This window comes from Phoenix dactylifera, chromosome 8 (assembly GCF_051530095.1).
Source record: "Phoenix dactylifera cultivar Ajwa chromosome 8, Ajwa_hap1_PhDact_Kaust_v1.1, whole genome shotgun sequence".
Lineage (NCBI taxonomy): Eukaryota > Viridiplantae > Streptophyta > Magnoliopsida > Arecales > Arecaceae > Phoenix > Phoenix dactylifera.
The window spans coordinates 30,739,255-30,754,311 of NC_143197.1; the positions used below are offsets into that span (position 1 = coordinate 30,739,255).

Consider the following 15,057-nt stretch of genomic DNA (forward strand, 5'->3'; position numbering starts at 1 on the left):
ATCCGGCAGAGCAATAATTATGAAAACATTCAGTGACCTAGCAGCTTCACAGCAATCATCGGCCACTGGAATTCTTTTTGAATTTCCAGCAACAAGAGGAACAGGCCACTTTAGTTCCAATCTGCTATGCCAGTACAGATTTTTGCCGGTGTTCAGTATCTATAGCACATGCAATGAGCCCGTATGTCACAGGGCCATCCCAACTGAAGCCCAGGATTCTCTGGAGAGGGTGTCATAATCCGGGCTAATAACGGGCTTGAACCGAACTAATTCTCTAGAATGAACAGCTTGGTTCAAAATCTCATATTGGGCCGAAAAAGGACCACCCGGCAAGTCCTGCCTGCAGATCATGTCGCCCATCCCCTAAAACTGAAGGCGCTCGAAAAGTCTGCAAGGAATCGGCAAGTTGTCTTTGGATGAAACAAGATGACCTCAGGCTTGATAAGATTTCTGTCAGTGTTAATGCGTGAAAAATAAAATAAAATAAAAGAGTGGGTACCCTGACACATGAGTGAGATATCCGGTAGCCTACCAACTATTGTACGTACTACTCTAAGGGCTCCTGATGACAGTTAGAAATATAAGTACATATCTACACTGGGTAGGTATAATAAGAATAAGATTGCCAATGTTTCATTAGCTAACAGGATTATTTCCTTCAAAAAGCAGCAGCAAGCCACCAAGGTGGTAGCCTAGTGGTACTGGGCAGAAATTCTAACCGATCCCAAGTTCGAATCGCTGCGGCGACGATTAAATTATGGACCGAAGCTCACTGCTTGGACTTGAAGTATAGGACCGCTAGTAGCCGGGATGATGCCAGGTGTGACGTACTCACACGTGGGACTAGAGCCAGAGCCCAGAGGGGTAGTTGAGCCGGACCCACGGATGGGGAGAATATGAGTAAAACCGATCGGGATGCCCAACACACGGCCATTTCTACCCGCATCGAACACTCTCCTGGCGGGGCGGGGGCCCAGTGGGGGCTGCTACGCGGGGGTGGACTTGTCCCTTCCTCCCTACCCCTTTTGTATTAGCAAAAAAAAAAAAAAAAAAAAAAAAAAGCAGCAGCAAAGATGCAAGAAAAGAAACAGGGATGACGGACAGCATCAATGCTGACATGGATAAACCCACGTGCATGTGCCGCGAAACTTGGATTAAACCAAGGCCTTAAAGCTTGCTCTGGAACTTGATGAAAATTTTGAGGAATTTGATGTTATGTACCAACTCAAGGACGACAATTACATGAAACTCAAGCTCTTAGCAAGAGATTTGCATCTCTAAAACTGAGTAAAATATTAATCAAGAAAGACAATGCCATATAAGAAACTTATTTTAAAGTGGCTTAGCAATATGAATACATGCATCTCCAAATTTTGGAGAAAATAAGAAAGATGATAAGATTGCGTTTGTGGGAAAAGCCTTAAGCATGGCTAGCGTTGATTCCATTTCAAGTACATTCAGTGCTAGCCACATAAATGAATCGAAACAAAACAACTCCCTGGGGAACAACTTGAACAAACAACTCCAACAGTTTACATAACAGATAAAAGTCGAAGCTAAACTTCAAAGTTCAAAGACGGAAATCCTACAGAAAGACAAATTTCTGGCAAAAGACTCGCGACAAAGCACAACTTAAGAACAAGAACCAAAATTTAGTGGTTTCCATGATATACTAGTGCATCATTCCAACATCCCTAGATATGCCTTTCTTTTTTGCGCCTAGGTATAATCTCAACCTAGAACAAGACGCAAGCAGTGACTGATTATATTCTATCTGGGAATCTCGACAGCTGTATAGAACGGAGAGTGTGATCATATAGACAGGCTACATCATTTCAAGTATTATCTGAAGCCCCACATCAGCTGAGGGGTCAAAGAACATGAAACACTTCCAATTGCACAAGCAGCACAGAGCAACCAAAAAAGTCAAAATTGACGCTTTCATGTTTGTGACCTGATTCAGTAACAAAAATGAGGGGAACAAGAAACTATGCCTAAAAGGACCTTCAGACATTCCTTCAAACATGCTATAACATGCTATTTCTTCCAAGACTTCCCACCATTCAACCAGCTTATTCAATCCGGCAAGTGGGCCTCATCCTTTTTTTTTTCTTTTTTTGCTTTGATTTCATGTATTGCTATCCCTTGAAGATCCACTGGAGGTGTAAACCATCTTACCCATATTCCAATAAAATGGGCATTCTGAAATTTAGGGTTGCTCGATGAATTTATGAATTAGGCAATAATTCTAGGAAGCAAGAAATCTCATTCCATTACCAAACATCTTGGAGGATTCATCTCTATTCACCGACACATTTCATACCACTACATTCTATGTAAATATTTAATTCTAGTTGTAGTGATGATGATCCTGTCACTGTGAAATCCAATGTTCAATGGGCTCATTAGAAGCATAAGATTCAATTTTAACTCAAAGTGACTAAAAACTCACTTGGCTGGAGGAGTCAAGCCATAAATAGCATTGAACAATGAAATATGGCTTATGGAAGATACTGCTAGAAGAAATGCATCCTTCAATCTTTCCTATGTGCAACAGCATTTTACCAAGTCAGCGAACAGATAAACATTTTTATTTACATTTCTCATATGACTGCAAAATCTATCAACATTGACATTATTTACACAGATCTCAGGGAGCAATATTCATTGTTTCTTGCACTATTACGAGTTTTGAGCAAGATTTTAAGTGATATACAAATACATTGGTTTCTTGGGGAATCATTAAACTAGCTACAACCAACAGTGCACATGATCTTAAGCAATTATATGAGGCTATCACATTTTTCTGTCAAGCAATCAAGCATTTAATGGCAAGAATCACCTCACCTTCTCCAAAATCTTAGTCATTTTCAGATGAGTTCAGACATTTTCAACATGACTTTTACCATTGTTATATTCAGACTTTGACCTCCATAGAAAAAGCTTGAGCTATCAACTTGATCCGAGGAAAATTTTAACAAAGAAACGTTCAATGTTGATATCCATGATGCCTGCTTATTTATGTCCCCCCACCCAAATAAAATTGCTTATGAAGCTAATTGGCATGCACTTTAGGACTCATTCAGATGACCAACCACAAATACTTGTATCAGTGACTTCAACTGCTATGTGGCTGTCATCACAGACCACAGGAAGTAAATACTTACAAATTTTACAGGTTAAATCGTGAAGAATTTCCTTCATCCTCAGAGTTCTACATAGTTCAGAAGAATCGAATATTTGATACAATTATGCAGGTTTCCTGCTATTACTGGAGGTCCATATATGTTTCAGTCCAATATGTTGTCAATGTTCGTGGTCAAATTTTTGTTGCAGGTCTCACAGGGTGAAGCTTGCTGGCCTTCATAACAATGTTGTTTGATCCAGAGGTGTTTGTCAGCAAATTTAATTATCCGAGAGTATGTATCAGAATGTCAGACAAGAGATTTCTCCTAGGAATTATTTAAAAAAACATTAAGATTTGCAAAGCATATAACACATGGACAAACTATAACCAGTACAATTTTTTATGAGCTTAGCATTATTAACCACATAAAAATATTCAACCTTGAGGCATTCGAATTCATGATAGTCTCGTCAGGCATTTCACACCAGAGATACTTCAGAATAATTCACATCTAATGGTTCAGCTGATAGAGGAGTTCATCAAAAAGCTCTGTTGATGCTGGTTTTTTAGAAAGTTTCTAGAATTTTTCAGCTCCAATGCAGGGTCCGCTTGTCAAAAGTTTTCAGCAGTTTGATGGCTGAGGATACTAGGGTCAAAAAAACTTAGCAACACAGTAAAGATCAACCAATGCCAAAGCTCTTTGTCGATTATTGGACTTTGTAGCAGAAGTTATTGAAGATGATTCTGAACCTAAAGAAATAAACTGTCAGGAAAGACACATGAAGGGAACTTCAATGCAGACTTCTGATATACGATCAGATTACTTGCATTTATTAACCCAAACTTACTATTACAGGCTCTCAGTGAGGTTTTCAATACTGAACCAGCTGACAAAGTAGTTTCTGCAGCCAGTTTTCTTCATCAAGGCCGTCAAGGGACATTTACCAGTTAAGTCAGCTGACATGCTGCAGAAACTACTATATGATAAGCAGGGAGATTTTAACAACACCTTATTGCCTTGGTGTGAACTGGAAGAAGATATCCATGATGACTTAGAGAACCTAGAAGCAACATCATTTGTATCTCTATAAACAATTCACTTGGAGGTTACAAGAGATCTCCAATTAACAAGATTCCCAGCAACAACACCTTAAAGAGAATGTAATTTCAAACTTCGAAGCATTTAGTCATGATCTTTTTCCGAAAACATCAGTCAATTGCTTACATTCTAATTTGAAATGTCACAGTAGAATAAGTGGATCTACTGGCCAGATAAAATCATCTTGGTAAAGTATCTGGCTGCTCTCAACCATAGAAGACTTTAGGCTTACTATGGTGGACAAGGGAGTAGCTTTGGATGTGGTCCTAGGCATAGTCACAATATTTTCTGAATTATTGAAAAGTTCTGGAATTATTCTCAATTTTCTCTTAACCGAATAATTCTCTGAATTCTTCTTCAAAAACAAGTTGGTCCAAAACTATTTAATTATTCTCAAATTATGCATGAATTTTTTTGTGACTAATTTAAGAAATTTTTATATGTTATAAATTAATGATACTATATATTTTTGCTAACAGTGATTTTTTGTTATCATTTGTTAATTTTGCACCTCTATACTTGTTTTTGGGTAGATAAATATACAAATATTTTATAAAGCCCATATATTAAAATTATTCTTTTCTAATTTTTGGTATTCAAACTCTTTCAGAACATTTTTAGGAATTTTTCAGATTTTTCCCAAATTATGAATCATTACATCTAGATGAATTGTTCTCGAATCCATAAACTTATGACTATGGTTCTAAGTGGTGGTGTCTAGGAGCATCACCAAACTTAGCATGGACCACTGATGGTATAGACAAGGTCTGGGTGCGAGATCTGCCATATTAGAAAAAAGAATTGTATATCAAACTTCCAAAACCAAAGTTACTTCCACGATGTCCAATTGAGGTTCTTTTTTACTTTGAGATATTGCAACTTTTAAAGATCTACGAGCTACGCCAACTTCTAAAGGGCTTACTATACCTAGCAATCAAGAGAAAAATTCATCATTTGAGCCTCAAAATGAATTGATCAAAGTAAAAGAAAAAAATCTTTTGAGGCAGGCTTTGACCAGGCGCATCTCTCAATCCAAGAAGAATTAGGAGTAGAAGCAGCTGAAAATAAAATTGATGTAGAAGTTGAGATCTAACTCCTATATAATTTTAGCTTTTCCATGGTTATTTTCAATAGTTGTGTCTAGAAAATGAATGCAACTTGGATTGTGTAATGAAGAATCTTATTAGTATGAATAGAGGTCTTGTCACTCAGTTTTGGAGGATTCAAATAAAAGAAAAGGGGACCTAAATCCTATTTTCATCAATTTTTCTATTTTCTAATTTGTTTTAAAAAAATCAAGTTAAGCTGATTGAAGTAATTTTTTTCTTATTCCTGATCGGATCAAGTTTCAATCAGAATAAAAAGATATATGGCACATAACTTTATATAGGATGAGCAGAAAACATTGGTTCAGCGACATGCAGAGGTTTAGAGAAAGCAAGTGTATCCACCTGTTCACAATCAGGGGCCTTAGAAGTCACATCAGACTATTGACAACTAATATGGTTCCTCTTTGGACCAGTACAGCTTGCATATGATATTTACCACAACCACACTTAGATGAGACTAAAAAACAAGGCAATCATCGAGAAAATGTACCTTATTCTTAAAAGAAAGTTCAGCCTTCTTTGGTGCTGCAAAAATATCTACCATAAACCTCAATGTTAATTTTAACAAGCAGATGAAACCAAGGTCCGCCGTACCGGTACCGGTCGGCGTACCGGTGGCGTCCCGGACCGGTACGAAACCAGTTCCATACCGATCCGTACCGGTGGCGTACCGGTCCGTACCGATCCCGTACCGGTCCCGTACCGGTTCTTCAACAATAAATTACCGGTACCGGATTTCACGCTGATCCGGTACCGGTCCCAGGCCGGACCGGTACGTACCGGCCCGTACGGACCGGTATGGCAGACCATGGATGAAACCATACAACAAGCAAGGAATGTAAAATTGAAGAAGAAACATGTCACATAATCAACTTCAGATGGAAAAAATCAACTAGTGAACACAAAAATATGCGAAAATTTATAAAATGCACACCATATGTAACAGTATTCTTGCCACTATATCTGGCAAATATAGCTCTTTGATTATGCTTTCTTGCCACAATGAAGCCCCAGCAAAGCATTATCAAATCCACCATTAGACTTTTAGGTGGAGACTTTTAATTTGTTTTTTGTTCTAGTGCCAAAATTGAGAGAAAATGAGAAGAAAATATGTTCATCCTTTAAGATATCCAACATGACAAGATATGGTGCTGTTTCCCTGCCCTTCTTCATGATAGATGGAAAATTCTATAAATGAATATCTGACAAAACCAAATTATCATGAAGAGTTGGGACTACCTTCGTGACCAATGCACAGAGGGGGAAACTAGTACAAAACAGCTTCAGAATCAGCCTCTTTTACACAGTCAAAAGAACAAGAATCCATACACCATATTTTCAAGAAAAGGCAAGCATACCGCACAAATAAACATAGAAAAAAGATTGATAGATCAAGAAGTAGCAGTATTATAATAATAGCTAGCACAAGCCTAGAAACCATGATAAAGATCGATTTCTCCATAAGAGAAAAAAGCAGCAGGATTTGAAAAACCCTACTTGCAAGAACTGATTGCACTGGAGATCACAATTTATAATATGAAAGGAAATTTAGCAAATTCTACCCAGAGCTCTGAGATAGACCTAGCAGGGTGACCCATGCAAAAGGAGAAGATAAGGAGATCACAATGCAGAAACTTTAACTAGCTAGCAGAACCCTAAAAAACAAGAAAATGCTCTCTGTCTTCCAAAAAGATGGGAAAGAAAAAAAAAGTCAGGGATATTAAACCAGGAATGCCAATAACACGTAACTAATCAGAAGAAATATCGAAATAGATCCTATAAACTACGAAAATTAATCAAGATAACCCTAAATGTCATTTAAAGGTTCCATTTCTCAAAAAAGAAACAAAAAGAAAAAAGAAACACCAAGAATCCTAATTGACCTGAAGTCACCAGCAAGAAAAAATTATTAAACAAGTAGAAAACCAGGAACTCTAATGCACCGGAATTAGTCAGGAAAAAAAAATCATGATGGCACCCCATGCTATGATACAAAAGAAAATCCAGCAAGAACCAGGAAAAAGATCAACATGGACCTCGGGATCATGGACTGGTATGAACCATCGGATAAAAAAAAAAAGATAACGGATTGGTATGAACCATCGGAAGAAGAGAAAGGAGGGAGATCGTCCTAGTCCTCCATAGAGACGCTGATGAGAAAGGGAGATCCTTAGATTCGAGAATCGGAGAGGAGTGAAGCAGAGAAAGATGGGAGGGGAATCGACAGAGAGTCCAAAAGGGGTTTAGGGCTCGCAAAAACGGAGGAGAGAATCATACATGGGCATCAAGCGGTTAGCTCCCAGGAATAAACGAATATTTTAATCATATATATTTTTGTTTTACACATCGGCATCCCACACGATGAATGTGAGTGCACCAATAAAATCAGAAGCAGCAAGTACGAAGGAGGTGTCTATTCCAAATAACACCACTAAAATGATAAGCTATATAAAAAGTCGTTCAATTGACATTCCATTAACCTTTCTATACACATAAATAATCCAAAATTATAATTTCAAAATTAAATTAGAATAAACAAATTTCATGTTATATATACTGAAAAAATAAGCACTCACGTTGGTGTCTAATCAATTCGAGCTAAGTATGTTTTCTTCCCTTCTGTTCAAATATTGAAGCTTATACTTACCATTTCATGCCCATATCAAGTCTCCACACTGCACAATTAGGAGCAACCCATAAGGTTCACGTAATAAGAAAGCGCTCTCTCTTAAACAAGTGCAAACAGAGACTCGGAAAATTAATTATTAGACAGCTTTCGAATTTTATAACATTAGAGAATTTATCATTTGAGATATGATTGTTTGAGAAGGAGAGCAAAAACTTAACAGTACTGTAGACTGCATGGCAAAATATATTGCTGATCTCATTAGATCTACTTTATAAACAACTGCAAGATATATTCATTTTGAATTATTAGATTTTTATTTTTTGATGCTTGTAGATGTATTTACTCTAGTTTGGTTCAATAAATTCAGTTTAACAAAAATATAAAAAAATGCATTTCAGCACATAGAGTTCCTCTATTTGAGCTTTTCTGTGTCATTGCTTCTCCATCAAATGAGCGAGGAGAAGGAAAACCGGTTCCACGCCTGCATGTGCATTTCGTAGGCCATAACAGAGGAAGTAGTCCCCTGGCTATGCACAACTGAGCAAAATCTTTTTGCAAACCACTTTATACTGTATATTTCCATGAGAGTAATCAAACTTACAACGCTTGCAAATTAACCAGCGGGTATTCAAACCATAAGGGATATGTGCTGATGTATAAGAATAGAATATGCCAAAGAGGCGAGCAGTCATGATGGATCTCTGTGGAGGAAGAGGAACCAACAATGCATTTGTAGATAAGAAGTACTTAGAGACAATAATAATGAACGTTACAGTGATGGATCAGCTGTCATGATCATGATGTGAAACCACGAATAACGGGATTATGATATGGCAAGACAAGGATTTTCTAGTGATTGTACTTCTGATGTGATCCATTGCCATGGATGCTATGGATTCCAGTGGCAGAGATAATGCTGCCCCCTCAGTAGAGATGGATATCTCCATGTGGGAAATGTTTTATCGAAGAGAAACAGGAGTTAATGGAAAATATTTAAAAGTGTGGCTCGTAATGGCCAGACTCTAGAGGATGAATACCAGAGAAATAGAGAAATTTGTGGTGCGAAAGATAAGTGGAAAAGTTTGTGAAACATCATCGTAGTAACCAGGTGGTGATGGGTTGCCGACCATGGTGTGCACCACGAAGATCATATAAAACCATGATGAAAGTGATGATTGAGATAATAATGCAAGGCCATGGGAACAATGATGATGGCGGAGCCGTGGTAAAATCGCTTCACAGAAAATGACGAGGAATAGTAACAGTCATGATGATGGTTGAGGGTGTAAGCCATGATGATTGATGGTAGGATTTGTGGTGGCAAAAAAGGTGCAGCGTGACCTTGTATTCCAGTCGTAGAAAACATGGTAGGCGCAGCTGTTCTTATGAAAGACTATTCTAGTTCTTATGCAAATAGCCATGGTCAAAAGTTTGCGGTTTGCTGACGATACACTGGTGTTTTATGCGGAGAAGAAGGAGAGCATAGTAGCCACTAAAGCCATCTTCTTAGCTTTTGAAGGGGTATCTGGTCTAAAATTGAAAATCAACTTTTCTAAGAGCTTTGTTCTATGTATAAATATAGAAGACGAGGAGGCTTCGATGTAGGTAGAATGGATAAATTGTAAGAAACGGTCCTTTCGTTCTCCTTACTTGCGTATGCCCTACGATAGGAAGTTGCCTAAACAGTGTTGGACACCGCTCATTGAGAAGATCAATTCAAAATCCTCCTCTTGGAAAGGTAGACTCTTATCTTGGGGTGGTGGACTAAAATTAATTAATTCTATTTTGACTGCATTACCTTCATACTGCATGTCGATTTTCAAGTTGCCTAAATAGGTCATCAATAGTATTGATAAAATGAGGAGAGCCTTTCTATTGAGAGGAGGAGAAAGTGTCAGTGGCTTTCATTGTCAGTTTGATTGGGATAAAGTTTACGGAATAAAAGAGCAGGAAGGATTAGGTATAAAAAATATTGATCAAATGAACCAAGCCCTACTCGCCAAATTGACTTGGAAGTTTCTTAAAGGCTCTAAGAACCATTGGTGGAATCAGATAAATAGTGCCTACAAGAGGTGCATGTTTGGAACAAGATCAAGAAAAAACTTATTAATCTATCACCTATTTCGAGAGATATTGGCACACATAATGGTGCTTCTTGGAATTGTATCTCCTTTAAGCTTGAGAATGGACGTGGCATTTGCTTTCGGGAGGATTCATGATTAATTCAATACTACTTTGCTCTCTTTTTGCAGAATTATATGACAGTTGTTTAGCACAACATCCGTATGACCGGTCATTGGAGTTGGAGAATGTCGACATGGCACATTAGACTACAAGGTCCTTTGACATAGGAAGAGATAAGACAACTAGAGGCCCTTAATGAGATTTTTTGCCTTACTTAGACCCTCAAGGCTTGTTGATGTCCTGGTATGAAAGTTAATCCCAAATGGTATATATTCGGTTGATGCTTACTACAATTTTTTTGAATAAGAAGGATTGAGATGCCCAAATCACAAAATCATATGGAGAGTAAGAAACAAACTTCACATAGGGGAGACTCTAGCTAAGAAAGGATGAAATGTTCTTGCTGGGTGACCTTTATACGGTAAAAATAGTGAATCGGTTAATCACTTATTTATAAGATGTCCATTCTTCAAAAGCATTTGATCCACTATCAAACTACAGTTGAAATTGAAGGGCCAGTCTACAAATTTTCATGATTTATAGACCAAGTGGAGAACTAGGTACATAAAATTATTGGAAAAAAGTACTGGGGATCAGCTCCCTACACCCCTTTGCTAGGAGATTTACAAATAGAAAAAAAAAAAAAAAATTTCTCAAAAGAAATCGATTCATTTACTCCATCCTTCAAAAGGCACTACATACTTTTCATAGTTGGAAATGTATATGGTCAGTAAAAATAGAGAAGAATCATCGGTAACTGTGGAGAAATCTTGCTTCTCTATCATGAACTTTGTGTCTCTTATATCTTTCTCCTCTCTTGCCCTTGTCCATTCATTGCACCTCCTCCTATTTGTAAATTTATCTCTTTTTGATAGTATGATATTGGGGGAAGCTTCTGGCTCCCTCGATTTTTCGCTCAAAAAAGATTATGATATATGAACTATGATTGAAGTGTAAATACATAATAGGTGAGAAAGCGGCGTAGACACCGATTTGTACAATTGATGGCCTTATGTGTATTTTAGGACCATGTTTGTTTGATGAATGATGTCTCTTTGAAGGATCTACTAACTCATGCTATCTCTAAAAGTGCTCAGCTTTGCATCATGTCATGTATTGATTAAGAGAGATGGGATAGCAAATCTTCGATCCATATATAGCATATACATCAATCAAATGTATGTAAAATATGGCCACAGAAAGTCATGACCACTAGAACACATAGAGTCCTAGTTGACCACCTCTTCCCTCGAGTTTTATTGAATAGCACAAGTTGATTTCCTCCAAAAGTTATTCTTACACATGTATCATATGATGATCATCCACGATCGAATAACCAATAGTACTTTAAAACAGGTAACTTTGGTCTTCAAACAGTACGCATAGGAATTGTTGCAGACTTATATGATCTATCCTCAACTTTTTCTCAAAGTAATCAATCATCAATAGATAGCTCATTATACATGTATTCTGAGAAATATGGCCTTCAGAGCTTATACAAGCATCCGGTAACGCTATTTTGTGCATGTAGACGCGTGCACACCATGCAAGTTGGTTGTATCTTTGTTATCTTGCCTCCGTGGCCGCACAAACCAGCACAAGAGGTTCATGTATCATATTGGGAGCACACCGATGCCAACAAAATATATTCACCATATCTCCACAAAGATTTTGTTGTTGGGCGTGCAGGCTACCTACCTAGATTCCATAATCACACAATCCTAGCATGGATTTAGCTTATGCCCCCTTCCTTTCTTTCTTTGTCGTTGTTTTTTCCATAGATAGACCAAACAAGATTCTGGCTGAGTGGTAATCATGAAAGAATTTATTGGGAACACCATCACACGTCTCTTCCGAAATGCATCAGAAATCTAATAAATAACTCCTTCCCCTAAAACACCACCCATTTCTTTTCCATTCCATAAACAGAATTGCAATGCCGCCACCATAATAACTTGCCCCATCATTCATATTCTTCAAGGTTGGGAAACAAAATTCAATGTTTGATTTTACTATAGAATTTGCAAATCACCACTCCAACAAAAGATAGAGAGAGAGAGAGAGAGAGAGAGAGATTAATAACAAAGAAAATACGGTGAAAAGAAATAAAATTTAGAAGTTTCCAAAATATGGAAATCCCAGGGACCTTGAAAGATAGGGAACAAGCTATGAAACCCTCTACATCAAGGAGCTGTTGATGAGACCATGCCATGAGGAGCCCACTCCATTCCAAATATCTCTTCCGGAGTCCATAACCAGATTGCCATGATCCCCACTTAGTGGCCATTGAAGCCCCATCAGCACTTTGTTCTCTCCTCCATCCATAGCTTTGCAGGACCCTTGGCTGGTTGTAGTTGGTGCACCACCAAATCCTCCCTCAAATGGCAACAGCATCTCTTCCCCACTGACACCACCTTCCACATTGCCATTGCCACCAAAGCCATAGTAGAGATTGTGGAAGCCATTCGGGCTGGTGGTGTCAGCAAACCCACGCCTGAGTATGTCAAGAAAGCCACTAGCGGGGGCGGTGGGAATAGAGCTTGTGCTAGGGTTAGGGTTAGGGTTAGGGTTCCCTAGAAGAAAAGTGTCATGGTCCTCCAGCCCTAACTGCTTTGGGGTTGGTGGCTTGTGGAGGCCAGCAAAGGCTAAGGTGAGGTCACTTGGATCATATGAAAGGGGTGGGGGGATGAGGCCTGGGAGTAGTGGGTTGGAGTTGGATGTGGGATCTTGGTCTGCAATCAGCCTCTTCGAGGAGGAGGAAGAGGAAGAGGCTGATGATGAGGATCTCTTGTTCTTCCTGCAGCCACCTCCAACTGGGACATTCCTCAGGGAGCCACCTTGGGTCCAGTACCTCCTGCAGCCCTTGCAGAAGTACCTGGGCTGGGAGAGGCTGTAGTTGTTATAGTAGCAGAACTTGGTGTTGGTGGAGTCGCACCTTGGGCATTTAAGGGCCTGATCTGGATGAGGCCTTTGCTTCCTCTCACCTGGCTGCTGTGGCTTGGAGCAAACTAGCACCTCCTCCAGTGGATGGCTAGCCATGACCTGTGAGAAGAATCATCACCACCCATAAAAAGAAATGAAAACATAACCTTAAAAATTTTGGGGTTGTAATCGCATCAAAGGGTGAAAGTTTCATCATAACTCATGGATGACATGGCCTTTCTAGCTGGAAAATTTGATTAAGTTTTTAATGTTCCAAAGTATAAAAGCTGATAAGACCACGGAAATGTAAGCTAAGAACTGCTGAGACACAATTCAAGGATCAACTAGTTTTATTCCAGTTTTACAAGAGGCCTGTCCTTCACCTGCAGAAGGTGTCCTAACTGATAAGGAAAGGAAGTGACAGAAAGTTAATATTCGTGAAATTTGGAGCTGCAATCACATCAAAGGATAAATTGGTGCAGAATTCCACAGCTCGTGAGTTATGAAATGAAAATTTTGATTTAGTTCTTGATCTTCAGATGTACAAAAAGTAAAGGATGAGGAAAAGAGCTAGTAAAATGGAACGTACGAGCTAGTAAAAGTAATTCAAACATCAGTAATGTTGTTCTAGTGCAGTTTAGGGTTTGGTTTGTTACCCCTCACCGATGAGAAAGATTATCTCTCACATCTCACAAAAATTTAGAATTCAAAATCATGAATGATGGCCTTCTACTCCAAATCCATATGATTTAAAGTTTCACCTAGAAGGGAGAGAGAGAGAGAGAGAGAGAGTATCTTAGCTGGCACATGGTAGAATGGCAGCTTTGTACCGAAAAAGAAACGAGGAAAAGTTTAAAAAGACAATTGGAAGAAACTTTTGTTCAAGATAAATTCAAATGACACCCGAGAGGCTGAATACAAACCAACAAACTAATTGAAAAAAATTCAGGGCACCAAAGCACTCCAAAAGCATTTGGCCATATCATTTCTCGGGAAATGATTGACAAAAAAAACCCAGCAGATATAAGCTTGGCAGAAAATAACCCACCAGACTCATCTGCAGATTACTCATCCTAATACTACTCTCGCTCAAGCATGCTTAACACCAGAGTTCCGATGACATCTCGATACCCTTTCAATCTTATTACGAGAATGAAATTGGCCACTATTTAACCCTAAAGGCGAACTATCGGTTCTTAGATATACGATGGATTGAGTATGACGATTTTATAACCTTATCTTAGAAGAAAAGCATATTAGATCACGATCCAAGAATTGGGACAGCACACAGTCCACCATGAAACAAAGTGGCAAGTTCCATGCCTAACATCGTCTACCCAACCAAATCCCACATCACACACACACACAAAAAAAAAATGAAAAAACCCAGAAGAAAGAGCTCTGAACTTCTGTCTCATGTTTATAATTGTGACATGAAACCTAGCTAACTTGTGACAAACATGCTTAGAAACAAAAGAAAACTAGATCTCAAAACTCTAGTGAAGTCGGGGGAGAAGAAAAACGGAAGGAGAATAGACTATAGAGATGTATAAACCCTAGCCAAAGACGTGTGCATGCCACCATAATTTACCTGGTGATGAGCATTAGAGATCTCCATCCATGCACAACCTCAGGGAAATCAAGCAAGATTCTGAGTGAGAGAGAGAGAGAGAGACTCGGAGGACAAGTGCAGTGAAAATAAGGCACAGGCAAGGTAGAGAGGATGAGCTCTTCTACCTTCTTTCTAATAAATAAGAGATATAGAGGTGGGGGAGGGGTGAGAGAGAGTAGAATGATTACGTTCCGTACGAAACGATCGATGCGCCTGGCTTGCACGCAGAGAAAGCATGGAAAATTCGAGCCGATCTGCAACGGACTCGGGCCCCAGGAAACCCCTGGCGTGGAGCGCAACAACGCCACATGGGCCCACCGCCCCCCGGCCACCACAGCTCCCACCCAACTAATCGCCACTCTTTACTTGGGGACC

The 15,057-nt window shown here is 38.9% G+C and overlaps 1 protein-coding gene and 1 long non-coding RNA gene across 2 annotated transcripts; both read right to left on the bottom strand.

Moving 5' to 3' along the window:
* Nucleotides 1–3,087: 3,087 nt before the first annotated feature.
* LOC103702857 (uncharacterized) lies at nt 3,088–7,726 on the bottom strand. Its single transcript, XR_003384814.3, has 2 exons — nt 3,568–7,726; nt 3,088–3,452 (listed from the first exon to the last, which is right to left on the bottom strand). It is a non-coding gene; the product is annotated as an uncharacterized LOC103702857 (long non-coding RNA).
* Nucleotides 7,727–12,096: 4,370 nt separating this feature from the next.
* On the bottom strand, nt 12,097–14,822 carry LOC103702856 (dof zinc finger protein DOF2.1). The gene is made up of 2 exons (XM_008785450.5): nt 14,662–14,822; nt 12,097–13,190 (listed from the first exon to the last, which is right to left on the bottom strand). The coding sequence occupies exons 1-2, from the start codon at nt 14,686–14,688 to the stop codon at nt 12,327–12,329; spliced, it is 891 nt and encodes a 296-aa protein (XP_008783672.2). The 5' UTR covers nt 14,689–14,822; the 3' UTR covers nt 12,097–12,326.
* Between the last annotated feature and the right edge of the window lie 235 nt (nt 14,823–15,057).